Below are 14227 nucleotides of genomic sequence, written 5' to 3' on the forward strand. Positions count from 1 at the left end.
GCAAAACAACAGGCCTTAATGGCCTCCTAAAAAGGGCATACAGTTAGTCGTAGCGTAGGAGGATTTGAAGAGCAGTCCCATAGCTAGACACAAACAAAGCAAAGCCACTAGCACTGCATGCATCACTGTTTTTAAGTACAGTACTACATGTAATATTGCAGTGATCATTTTGGGAGACATGGAATGAGTTTATCCTGAAGAAAACAAAGACATATTCAACAGAAGATCCGTGAAAACTAGGAACAAGAAGTTAAAGACAATATTCTACCAAATTGGCAGCCAATGCCTTTTCCAGCACACATAATCCTATTTTCTGAAAATACACACTAGACATAAAATTGTGAGCAATTGCAGTTTATGAATAAAAGCTTTTTATATCTCCAGCTTAAGTGCTTTCCTGTAATCTAGCCTGGAAGACAGGACCACGTTTACCATCAATGGGTATTTATTGTATAGTGGAAACAGCAAAAGGGTTTTAATGGCTTGAGATTTTAGAAGGCTAGATTTTATCATCCTAGAGATCTGAGCAAGCACCAAGTCTCAACGTAAAGAAATCCTCTATCATTCACTTGCAAATGCCCACCCCACAGTGCCAAAATATGCTGCAAGACCAGATATACATCTAGGTCCAAACAGAGTGGAAGCTGGGCAACAGTGGCATAGGACTAGAACTGGAAGGCATGCAAGATGATGAGGAAGACTAAGAACTGGCCATGTTAAACATGGTTGATGACAAAGCAGAGACAATAGCTGGTTGAATAGTGGGTTTGAGTGGAACAGCGGGAGACAGAATGTTTGAGAGCAGTCTAAAAGGGCAGAGTAAGTCCAGTCCTTGCTGACTTAAAAGTGCGATCACTCTGATGTGTCTGCTAAGAAATCATGATAAGACTTATTTACTTTGTATATTCCATCTCAAATTCATAGTACCTGAGGGCACAAAGATACATTTTTCCTTTCGATTTAAACAAAGATATAAGAAGTGCATAAGTACAAGCAGAAACAGAAAGTTCTAAGAGAAGCTGTCACTTGTATCACACATTCAATGAAATTGAGAATGAGACAAGATATCTGGTGCTGTGCTTTGGGCATGTGTGGGGCCTGGGGCCTTTATTTAGTTACACACTCTGCGCGTCCACACAACACTAGTTGAGTAAGTTCAGTGCAAGTTAGAGATTCTGTGAAAAAGACAGACCACTTTTTATTGCACTTTAGTTAAGAGGGAGAACAGGTGCATTTTTATTGTCCTTTTGTGGTGATTGTATTGTTTTAAGAGATCTCATCCATACTTTGAGAAATCAGTTACCAGGTGGGTGTTGATTTGCTTTTTTCTATTTAGTAGTTTTGAGTGCCGTACTCTGGACATGTATGCCAACTGACAACATAATTTATCCGGACACTTAGCATACCTGCACAGTGCACACGCACCAATGAAGTGCAAACCTGATCACAACTGGCCGGTGCCAGAAATTATGCCGGTTTTGTAAATTATTTATGAAAAGGACTCATGTTAAGAAACAAGGAAGTGCTGTTAGAGAATTCACTCAAGTCCATAGCTGATAATGGCATTTACTTCTTCTCTTGTTTAGGTAAGTCTGTTGATTTCTGTGTTGTTTCTAATTTACAATTTGCCTACTAAAAATACATGCTCACTTCTAAACATGTGATTGAAATCGATGACTGGATCACTGCTAATCATTTGGACTTGTTGCTACTATTGTAAACTGGGCTCTCCAATAGCACTGGGCTTGAAATTGTATTGGCCGTCACAAAAGGCTATAAAACATTGTTTCAAAACAGAAGTTTCACCAAACTGGGTAGGGGGAATAGTAAATTCTTTTGAGAGAATATTTAACAACGTTAGTTCAGCCAACTTAATTTTTTAATTAAAAGTAGAAAATTACATTTTCATATTTAGTCTTACTAATTACTTAGCTTTTTATCTCTCGACCATAGTAGATTCCTTGTTGTAGGTGACTACACTTCTTGAATTGATGATCTGGATTCTGATTTCAAGGCGGCTGAATTTTGTCACATCCTCTTTTCCCTAAATTTGATTAAACATTTATGCTTTTACCCATGAGAAGGGACACACTTTGGATCAACTCTGGATGTTTCATGTGATTATCACTGATCTCCAATTAGAACAATTCTTATGGTCTGACTGTCTGGTCATTAAAGTGTATTTAACCTTCACACAAAGCAATTTTATGCCTATGAGAAATAGATCAAATATCCAGCAGTTGAGGTAAAGGAATTTGGAGGTTTCAGGTGAAGATTTGGAAACACATTATACTCTCCATCACTCCAATTTGAAGAATATTGATTGTGCATCATTTAACAGTTGGTTACATGAAGATATTGAACGATGTGTTCCATGTTCTAAAGCAGCTCTTTGGTACCCCCAATAATGAAGAGACTGACACTAAACTTTGCAAGGCGGATTACAAATGGAGTTCACACCAAGCCAAGGAAGCTAAAAATTCATATAGGATTCAATTGAATATATGTAAGAAGCTGATAACTGAGACTAAACACATCTTTTATTCTAATTAAAAGGGCACTTCTACAAATGTCCAGAAGTGGTTATTTCGGATTAGGGAAGACGTAAGTGATACTTTCAAGATTCAGAGCAGGTTGTTCATACCAAAGACTTGTGTGATACCTTCAATATGTTGATACTAAGAAAATTCTCTTGCTCTCTTGCTCAGAACTGAGACACAGTCTGCTGTATTGGGTGGGTTCGCCAACAAGTGGGTTAAATATTTTTTACCCTATCTTCCACAGTAAATAATGCTACCACCTTTCACAGCCCATATACGTTATCTGTCCGCTGTGGAGTTTCTTATGCTTCTTTACTCTCCTCACACTCATTTAAAATGCATGTGCGCTTTTCAGCAAATGCTCTGGTTGAAAACATTTTAGAGCAGATGTATGCTGCGATAAACACATTTTAGTGCATTTATATAATCACCATTCCTCACATGCTGCATTCCAGCAATCTATGAGCTCTAGCTGGAAGTGAATGGGAACCAACAAATTAAAATAAATGCTGGCAAAACAGAGGTCCTTAATAATTGTAGTGACCTTTGGTTGGATGCGTATTGGCCCTAAGTGACGGGCTTGCTGCCAACTCCTTCCACGAAGGTGAAAACCCTGGGAATGAAGATTGAGTTTCAGTTATCTGCATCGACTCAACAGTATCTGCAGTGTTCTCCTGTACTTAGCATCTCAATTTTGTATCAAATATTCAGCATTTCTATTGGTGGATTGCAATCATTTTTCTGTCAGGGCCTTCATTAGGTGCACCCTTGACTACACTAACTCCCTTTATTGGAGTTAATGCAATACTTACTACATATGCTGCAAGGTAACCAAAACAATGCAGCCAGATTAATCACAGGGGTTCCTTGATTTGCTGATGCCAGCCCACAACTTGAGAAACTCCATATATACCAATGAACTAACACGTTCAGTTTAAAGTCCTTTGTTGAGCGAGCTTCCGGCATTTATCAACAGACATTCTCAGAAATACAACCTTTGTAGGACTCTTCATTCATATGCTACAAATCTCTTGGCTGTGTCTAAATTTGGTAGCAGGTGCTTTCCCTTCTCTGTGACTAGGCTCTGAAATTCTGTGCCATCTTCTCCATACTTAGCAAATGTCACTCTTCTCTTTCGATGCCAGCCTAACACTTGGCTCTTTTTTCAAGTGTATGCCTCTAGTGCTTAGTAAGTTACTGTGCCTAGAGATCTTTTTGGATAGAGTGCGTAATGAGTGTTTTATAACATAACAGTACTATTTTGATTCCAATCAATAACATATTGCTGTGCAAAGTGAATATATACAAAATTGGAAACAAAAGATTAAGTGAAGACCATTTTTCATATGATTTGACTGTGTGATTAATTTCAAATGCAAGTTCTGGCATCAATTTAAGGAAAGCTGCTTTTTAATCAAGATTTGAACATAAATTAGTATTATGCATATGATATGATTATATGTAAATACATGGTTTTGCACAATTTCACACATTTCTTACTTCTACTTAATGTTGATTGTAAATTATTTTGCACCTGTGTAAAATGCTCCAATTTTAACAACTATGGTGTCTGTGCAATATGAAACTTCCAATACTTTCAATAAAACATTTTTTTAAAGTTGTTGTTCTAGTGAAACTGTAAATGTTTGGCATTTTAATGTTACGCCAGAGGACATGCTGAAGAAAGACTCTTAATCACGAAGAAATTAGTACAGTGCTGAAAGTCAAAACCCACAAGACCACAACACTACCTCCCTCATAGACAACCTCACCAACCTCGGACTCAAACAACTGGTCACCGCACCCTCCCACTCAGCAGGACAAACACTCAACGCAATTTTCACCTCAAGCCAACACATAGCCTACACCCACACCACCAAACTCCTCTGGACTGACCACCGCTGCATCCACTTCTCCTTCACCAAACCCCCCCACACACTACCATCATCACACCACACCCTACCGCATGTGGGACAAGATCCCCACAGAATGACTAAACTCCCAACTGGCCCATAACCCCCCCCCCCCCCCACCAACGACCCCAACACTGGAGCACACAACCTCTCCAAATTGATCACTACCTGCGCCGACACACTAGCCCCCCTCAGAAAACACATCGCCACCCGCCACATCAAGAACGCCCCATGGTTCACCCTTGAACTCCAAGACTCCAAGCCCAAATGCTGCCAAGCTGAGAAAATATGGAGACTAGAACCTTCCACAACCAACTTCTCCACCCTCAAAACCACCATTTGCACCCATCACCAACTCATATGCCCCGCCAAAAGTGATGACTACAAGACACGCCTTGACAACAACTCTCAAAACAGCAAAGAACTTTTCACCATCATCAATGAACTTGCCAAACCCAAAGTCAGCAACATAGACCCCACACACACACAGCCCCTATGTGACGCCCTTTCCAACCACTTCCTCCACAAAATCCTGGACATCCACAACAGCTTCATACCACACACACCCACCACACATACCCCTCACTCACCCAACCCAACCCCCACTCAGAACCCCCCCACCACACTCTCCACATGGACCCCCACCTCACACGAAGAAACCGAAAAAACCATGAACTCCATCCACTCCGGTTCCCCCTCCGACCCCTGTCCACACCCCATCTACTACAAAGCTAGCCCTACCATCGCCCCCATACTCTACAACATAATCAACTCCTCTCGGAAATCACCGCTCTCCTAAAAAAAAAAACAAGCCGACCCAGAGATCCTGTCCAACTACCGCCCCATCTCCCTCCTCCCTTTCCCCGACAAGGTTGCAGAGAAATTAGTCAACACCCGCCTATCCCACTTCCTTGAAGCAAACAACACCCTTGACCCCTCACAATCTGGGTTCCGCAAGAACCACAGCACAGAAACCGCCCTCATCGCATGCACTGATGACTCATCCTCCAAGACCTCTCTGCAGCCTTGGACACCGTCTGCCACCACACACTCCGCACACGCCTCCACAACATAGGGATTCGCCACAAAGCCTTAGACTGGCTCACCTCCTTCCTCACCGACCGGACCCAGAGAGTCCGCCTTCCGCCCTTCCACTCCAACACTACCAAGATCACCTGCGGAGTCCCCCAAGGGTCCTCCCTCAGCCCCACACTCTTCAACATCTACATGATCCCCCTAGCCAACATCCTCTGAGCACACAGAATCACTATCCTCTCCTATGCAGATGACACCCAACTCATCCTCTCCCTCATCCGCAACCCCACCACCGCCAAAACCAACCTACACGCCGCTCTCCTCAACACCGCCAACTGGATGACCACTAACCACCTCAAGCTCAACTCAAACAAAACCAAGCTCATCATCTTCGGCCCCAACAAAACCGCATGGGACGACTCCTGGTGGCCCACCGACCTAGGGCCCCCCGCCCACCCCCGCAACCTCGGCATCATCCTCGACCCCTCCCTCTCCATGACACAGCAAATCAATGCTCTAACCTCCTCCTGCTTCAACACACTCTGCACTCTAAAAAAAAATCCTTCAAATGGATTTCCCCAGAAACCAGAAAGACAGTCACCCACGCACTCATCAGCAGCAGACTAGACTACGGTAACGCCCTCTACGCCGGCACCACACTCAAACGCAAACTCCAGAGAATCCAGAACACAGCCGCACGCCTCGTCCTTGGCCTCCCCCGCCACGAACTAATCTCTCCACACCTCAAATCCCTTCACTGGCTCCCCATAGACAAGAGAATCACATTTAAGATCCTCATCCACGCACACAAATCCCTCCACAACACCAGCCCAACCTATCTCAATGATAGAGTAAACTTCCACACTCCCACACGCAACCTCCGATCAGCCGACCTCGCCCTAGCCACAGTCCCCCGCATCCAACGCACCACCACAGGAAGCATGTGTTTCTCCTACCTCGCCCCCAAAACCTGGAACTTCCTCCCCACCGACCTTCGCAAAAACAAAGACATACTGGTCTTCAGAAAGAACCTCAAGACATGGTTGTTCGATCCAACCCCCCTGGATTCCTCTCCTCCAGCGCCTTGAGACCCTCACGGGTGAGTAGCGAGCTCTACAAATTTCTTTGATTGATTGATTGAAAGTCGCTGTCTAAAAAAAAAAAAAAAAGTCTAGGAAACAGGAACCACTATCATACGAACGCAGTCACCAGTCATGTAGGGCAATGGTTCTTAACATGTGGTCTAGGGACCCATGGGGCTCTGCAATTCTTAGCAGGGAACCACGACTGCTGAGAAAATGAAATAATATTAACAAATTAATAAAGTGTTTATAAAGAAACAAAATTGAAAATTCAGACTTTTAAACCGTTTTGAACTAATTTGAAATTGGCAGCTAAAGTGTCATTAGAATCCTCAGATTGATTTGTAGGGTTGCATCAAATAGAAAACAGTGTGGATGATGTGTGTACTCAATTGAATTTAGAAAAGCTCCAACCTTCCCATTAAAATTAAATTATCGAATTGTGTTATATTTGTTTGTGAATCAAATAAAATATTTCATAATTTAAGTACTTGTTTGATAAGTATAAGTTTGATTTCTATACTTGTGTATTGTTTTGCGGTTCAAATTATCGAAAATGCTTAGGCCAGGGTTCCCGGTAATGACTCAGCGCGGTTCCCCGGATTCCAATAATGATTCAGTGGGAACCCTGGATTTCAATAATACTTCAGTGGGAGTACCGAGGTTCCAGTAAAGACTAGGTGGGGGTCCACAGAAGTCGAAAAGTTAATAATCACTAATCTAAGGCGCTACAAGTGTCAGCTCTGTTCCTATATCATGCTTACAGCTTGCCTAAAGAGGGGCTACATATCTGATTGTGCAATAAAATACCTCAAACACAGCTCAATGGCTACTAAAGGGATTGTAGAGGCTCCGCGTCCTTCATCAAGGGTGTAATTATGATTTGCTAGAGCGAACAGCAAACATCTAGGAATCCAACCAACTTAAACAATCTGCATTCAGCCCAGGAAACTGAGCCGGCTGAGAATATTCATAAACTGTCCAGGTATACTTCTGAATTATAAGCTAATAAAGCAAGCAATGCTCCAGCAGCGCATCTGACTCAGAAAGACACACACACAAGCATAGGTGAAGAGGACTCCAGCACCAAGTGTGTTGTACCATTGAGAACATTCCTTTGCTCATTTTGGGCTTCAGCTAGAATGTTTTATACACACCGAGACCCTGAGCCCTTATTAAACATAGTGCCATGCTTTACACAAGGAAATCTGTTTATCACAGAGGTAATATGTCCTCAAAAATGGAAGACACTAAGCTGCCTCCGTAGGACTCCACACAAGCCTCAAACAAGCTAATATATGAATGGGATAAGTCTGAAATCAGACAAGGTGCTATTGGAAGTAGCATCCCGACCTACACTGACATGAGGTAATAAACTTTCGAGCAAGATGAATATGCGTTTACCATTCAAGTTGGTCATCTTCCAATTCATTATTTTTGCTTTTGATTTTCATGTGTAATATAATTTCTCATTATTGAGGAGCTTTCCTCATCCATGGCAAAGCGGACTAAGTTTACACCAGAGAAATCTACTCCCCATTTATAATGTAAAAGTGGTAGAGCAAGGCTGCCATGGGCCCTAATGCAAAGTAAATAAATGTGCCCTCTCTGTATCCACATGGCAGATTAGGGGGGCAAAAAGAGAAATTGGGGTGTAACAGGCCCCACACAACCCTGGGCATTGACACCACTGCACCTGCTCCATCAATGAGATAGGGATGTACAGAGAAGCAGGAACTGAGAAACTACAAGAATATGAAAGACACAATTTACACTGAAATGTGCGATTCTAAATGACTCCCATAGCCAACAAGTACATTTGTAATAATATTGGGGATTTTTCCTCATGTAGCCAGGGGAATCTCTAGGCTGTGTGATGATAGGTTCCTCGATATTATTGCAAAGTTCTACTTATCCAACCATACTGTTAGTCAAACTACTATACTAAAAACAATGTTAATGACTAATAAACAGACAGTTTGTATAACTCCTGACAGACATATTTATTTGGACACAGCACAGTTTATAGTATATCTAGGGAGGAACCAAATTACTAATGCATATTCTACTTTTATTAATTGAATATTCATATCAAGAAATAGACAGAATTGATACAGGATCAATGAGCAACATTACATACAATAAAAACACATGTTAATCATCATACGACAGTCATCTATATATTTCCAGTTAAATTCAAAACATTTATTAATTTTCAATTTCACCAGTTTGCTTTTGTCCGTTTTCACACCAAATGTACAATATCTACACCAGTCCCCCTGTACCTATCAATCAAACTCATACAGCCAATCGCATTGAGACTTCCACGCACTCTCTTTTCTTTAAAAATCATAGTGACACAGTTAAGCTCATAAGAACGATTCTGACTCCCCTTTTTGTTTCTTTTGACACACAACTTATGCACACTCCCATTCAAATATTTTCTAAATGTACAACAGCATGAAACACCAGCATGAGTTCTGGCTTGAGAAGGGAGAAGGTGTCTTCACTCTCAACGTGTCATCCTTTAAAAGCATCTTCTCTATATATATATCTCCGCAATAGATCTACTGCAAGAAATCTGAAAAAGGCCTGGTGGATCACTTCTTCTTCCCAGGTTATGGCCTGGATATTCGTTTACCGTTACAGCTTCAGGAACACACCAACACTGTAAACTAGGAATACCTTCGAGCCTCAACTCTTTTACAAATCATATAAACTGGATGATTTTCAAATGTCTCAAATCGCATTCCTACTATGTAAACCTATGCATCACACTATGCTTCAAGAAATCTGAATATAACTGACATGTCTTACAAATGCATACAATTAATATACACACATTTAATATTAGAATAACAGAACTAACATAGTATGTCTCATAAAACTACAGTTTACTAAGGGGGTTATTTCAACTTTGGAGGAGGTGTTAATCCGTCCCAAATGTGACGGATATACCACCAGCCGTATTACGAGTTCCATAGGATATAATGGACTCGTAATACGGCTGGTGGTATATCCGTCACTTTACCGTCACTTTTGGGACGGATTAACACCTCCTCCAAAGTTGTAATAACCCCCTAAGTGTTAATGTACTGACTCGGCCTAGAATTAATTCAATTAAGTTTCTGAAAGTTAATTTCAGAAGACACTTACATTGTCACCTTCACTCCTGAGTTTCCAAAATGGTTGAATGTAAAACCACGACCCTTCATTCCCTGCAGCATCCAAGGACACCCGCATGGCATTTTTCTCGAGAAGAGCTGGCAATCTCTTGTTAACAGTGAGGTACTTGTTGCTTTTTATGTGAAGTAACTGTAATGAAAAAAAATGGACGATCAATTGTATTCTACAAGTGACATTTGTTGACAATTCTTATTGGGATAGACTTTCCACAGTCATTCGATATGCCTTAAGTAAAAAGTTGGCAGGCTAAGGCGGGTTAGTAGCCAAGTATCTTCACACAAGCTCGGGGTAAGAGGTTAGTCAGCTAACCAATGCTACAGCAAACCAGAGTCCTCAAAGTTTTTTTGTCCTACCCGTGAATAACATGGGACAGCTTATAAGTATTTTGGTGGAGAAATCCAGATGCAACCGTCTCAATGTATGTCACAGGGAGCAAGTCCATGCATTTACTTCATATCTGCTAGACCACATCAAAGGCCCTCAATTCAGAGGGTAATGATGCATGGTTTCCTGCATGCTACGCAGCTCACTCAGAATATTGAGTCTTTTTTCTGACAAATTTCAGCAGGTTGTACTTGGCAACATTTTTGTAGAGAAAGAAAAGAATGCGGGGCAAGAATGATATGGGACGTTAGTTGTTATCCCTTTCAGACACAAACCATGATTCTACTCAAATCAGGATTGCCACAGCCTCAGAACAAAGGCAAAGTAATCATGAAGAGAATTTGATTAAATAAAATTCATTACGTTTTTACGGTTCATGCCAAGCACATGTTGTCCAAGATATTGAACAAATAAAATTGTGTAGCAAGAACAGAATAATAAATTTGAGGACAGGGAAGGGGACAGAGGAGGGTGAATATAAAGTTTGAAACTATATAGTGAGAATTCACTGTTATCTAAATTCCATAAACACGACGAGTCACTTTCCTCAATGAATTTCTGGAACCAAATGGGCATGAAATCTCACATTAAGACCCGAAGCAATGGCAGAGTCTGTACTGCTGGTGTGACAGAACTTCAGATACAGAAAGGTGATTCTGAAAAGGCAAGGGAGGGTGTTTGGCAGGTTATAAAGCTGGAAGTCTCTGAAAAATGTATTCCATAGGGAATGGTTAAAATTTCTTACCTTGTATCACTAGTGCCCTTTTAAATCCCTGCAACATAAGCCTTTTAGCGTACTGCATATAGAGAAACAATGGTTTCACTTCGGCAGGCACCCTTTTAAGAATAATATAACCAAGAATAAGCAGCTGAAAAGGTTTCCATGAAGCAGCCAGAAAGCACGAAGAAGTTCAGCAATTGTACTGGTTACTCCAGAAAGTGACCAAAAACAGTGCGGTGAAAAAGGTACTGAGTGCATGTGATTGTGATATGGCAAAAGTGACAGGGGAAATTATCCCTTTTGGATTGGAAGAAGAGTCTCAAATGAGTTACCAGGGGGTCAACTGTGACGTCAAACCACCCAAACCTGCTGTTAAGTCAGGTGAATCAGAAGTACGTATCTCAACCATTAAATATGCTGCTTTGTAAAATCTTTCTGGCATTCTAACACTCAGTTTTGCTTTAGGTGAACAAGTTACATATCTCCTGCAACACTCTTTTTGTTAGATTCTCTGACTGCAGATTCCTCACCTTTTGAATATTCCCCAGGCATTGGACTGGATCGAGAAAATCTTTAGCAATAACGCTGAGGTCCAGTAAGTGGTGTTGTGTGGCTCCAAGCAAATGGCATTCCACTCTGAAAGTGATCAATGGGGTCACATATAAGTGCCGCCTGTCTGCGCAGACATCAGTTGCTGTACGCATCCCCAGACATAGGATCGCAATAGCAAACTGGTTTTGGCCAGTGTGCAGATCTCTAACCTTGAGAGCTTATTAGATGGAATTAGAGCCCAGCACACAGAACAGGGAGGTGGGAGAGTCGGTGAAGAATCTGCTGTTAGAATATCTACCGGAAAGAATGTTACCAAAGGTAAGTAACTTATTCTTCCAAATAGATACTTCTAACCACAGATTTCTCACTTTTGGAATACAATCCAATGCAGCACCTTCCTGATGGAGGGTCTATGAACTGCCTCAAGCCAAAACATCCCCCAAGACCAAGCACACAAAATCCCCATTTTGACACATTTACCAGTTCAGGCAGTAGGGCTGTGCGAACGTGTGGGGTGATGCTTATGTTGCAGCTCGGGAAAGGTGTAGAACAGGCACTCTGCATGCCAATGCAATGGTAGAAGCCTTGGCTCTTGGGTAACAGACCAGCATGCCTTCACTGGTTGCTTCTTAGCCAATGCGTATTAAATTGTGATGCAGACCACAATCCGTGTTTGCACTACCTTGCCTTTTTTTGCCCCAGCGAATCCAGTGAAAAACTGATCGCCCACACAATGTTCTCTAGTACAATCAATATAAAAGCTAAGCGCTCTTTTAGGATCTAACCGATAGTCTACCCTACCTGTTAGAGGTGTGAGGTGGAGTGAAAAACTTTGGGAGGGTTATAATCCCAAAAAGGAGTCACTAGTTTCAGATGAAAGGAGGCTCGGGTTCTCAGAACCAGTTTATCTGGGAAAATGTAGTGTATGTGGGTTGAGAGAGACAGAGGCCTATAAGCATTCTTATCTCCCACCCTGACCTTATGGTGATGAGAAAAAACGTCTTGAGGGTGAGAAGCCATAGTGGACAAATGTGAAGTGGTTCAAGTGGAGTGCACATGAGGAATATGAGGACCAGGTTGTGGTCTCACTGAGGCATAATAAAAGGACAAGGTGAAACATTCTACGAACCTTTAAAAAAATGTATCCCTACAGGTGCTTTAAACAAAGAGGACTGATATGCCAACTGCAGGAAAGCCGGAAGAGCCGACACATTTCTTTTAACTGTGCCCAAAGTAAGTCCTTGCTGGGCTAGGGAGAACACAAAAAGCAACACTTTGGAAAGTTTGGCTTGAAGTTAGTGATCTGTGGAATAGAGCACCAAGCTATACGCTTGTTGCAATGGCAGAAGTATATCAAGAACCCTGGGAGGTAGGTCGAATACAGTCAACTGCCACCACTCAAAGTACAAACATGGTAGTGGAAGCTGTGCAGGATCAATTGCAGAACTCTGCCCTTTTGCTGCAACAGAAGATCCTCCCAAAGCACCAGCCTGATTGGAGGACAGATGCTCAGACCCAGGAGTTCTGGATGCCTTACTCTCCTTGTCCAATCCAATGCCACTAAGAGGACTTTGGCCGGTCATTACTGATCTTCATCAGAACTCTGGGGAGGGGAAGAGAGTGAAAGAAAGGTGTATAGAAGTACAGAGCTCCACTCAAGGCAGAATGCTTCAGAAAGAGAGCTATAACTGGGATCTCTAAAACAGTGGTTCCCAACCTTTTGACTTCTGTGGACCCCCACTTTATCATTACTGGAACCCGGGGACCCCCAGTGAATCATTTTCGGAATATGGGGAACCCTCCACTGAATCATTACTGAAAGCTGGGGACCTAATCTGCTAATATTAATTAATTTTCTAAGCAGTTGTGGACCTCCTGTGGAGTCTTCCCGAACCCCCAGGGTCCCTGGACCAAAGGTTGGGAACCAATGCTCTAAAGCACACAAACAAGTTAAGAATGGAATGCTTAAATTAAACTCAGCCACTGGTAATAACTTAGGGCAGTATTCCATTTCATGATTTTGCACACCCCTGGGAACCCCAATGCTCAAAACTGCTGACATTGCGTGTTCTTGGTAGTGACAAAGATCGAGCCACATTTCTCCCCATTCACAGAAGAGACCTTGGCCTGCCTTTGGGTGTAGCTGCCAGCTGTGATCCTCTTGGCATCAGCAGCTGACTTTGCCAAACCTGGCATTCCTGGTGTGCTATGACAAAGATTCTCATGATGATCCAACCACTTTTATATACTAGTAATTGCGGTGGAGCTGTCATGAGCACCTGCACCAACCTACTTTTGATGGACGTTACTGCCAAGGGTCTAAATCAGCTCTGAAGAACAATGGCTTTGGGAGCAAGATGAGGAGGCACTGACGCTCTTGAGCCTTCTCTGAAATTTGAGTGTGGCTGGAAGGAGCAGAGTCTAGCTAAGACTTCTTATGCTTTTTCCTTAATTCACCTGAGGAATTTGACCATCATGATGATTTGCCACAGGAACAACTTCAAGAACAGGAAATGGATCTTCCCTTTGACTTCAGCCATTCACAATGTGGAGTCTTGCAATGTTTAGTGACAGAGCTTTGCTACAAGGTACTGGATGGCCTTTGGGTGCATCGAGGCACAGTCACTGCACACCTTAGTGTTCTGCGACATCAAGCACCAAAGGCAAACTTGATGGGCATCTGTCACACATATTTGTTTGCCACAGTCCTTACAAGATTTACACCCAGTAGTTTTCAGTAGGGGATGGAAGGAGGGGGGTCAACATTTCCCTTCCACATGGGTACTTTAAAGAAACTTTTTACATGGTAGTCTG

The 14227-nt window shown here is 42.3% G+C and overlaps 1 protein-coding gene across 5 annotated transcripts in view; it reads right to left on the reverse strand.

The window, feature by feature from the left end:
* The window catches only part of ITPR2 (inositol 1,4,5-trisphosphate receptor type 2), a 1367642-nt gene that overhangs the window by 1068808 nt on the left and 284607 nt on the right, over positions 1–14227 (reverse strand). For all 5 annotated transcript variants that reach the window (XM_069228605.1, XM_069228604.1, XM_069228603.1 and 2 more), the window contains exon 5: positions 9727–9885. In XM_069228605.1, coding sequence (XP_069084706.1) covers positions 9727–9885 — 159 coding nt within the window. The remainder of the gene's footprint in view (positions 1–9726; positions 9886–14227) is intronic.

The sequence above is a fragment of the Pleurodeles waltl genome, chromosome 4_1, assembly GCF_031143425.1.
Source record: "Pleurodeles waltl isolate 20211129_DDA chromosome 4_1, aPleWal1.hap1.20221129, whole genome shotgun sequence".
NCBI classification, from domain to species: domain Eukaryota; kingdom Metazoa; phylum Chordata; class Amphibia; order Caudata; family Salamandridae; genus Pleurodeles; species Pleurodeles waltl.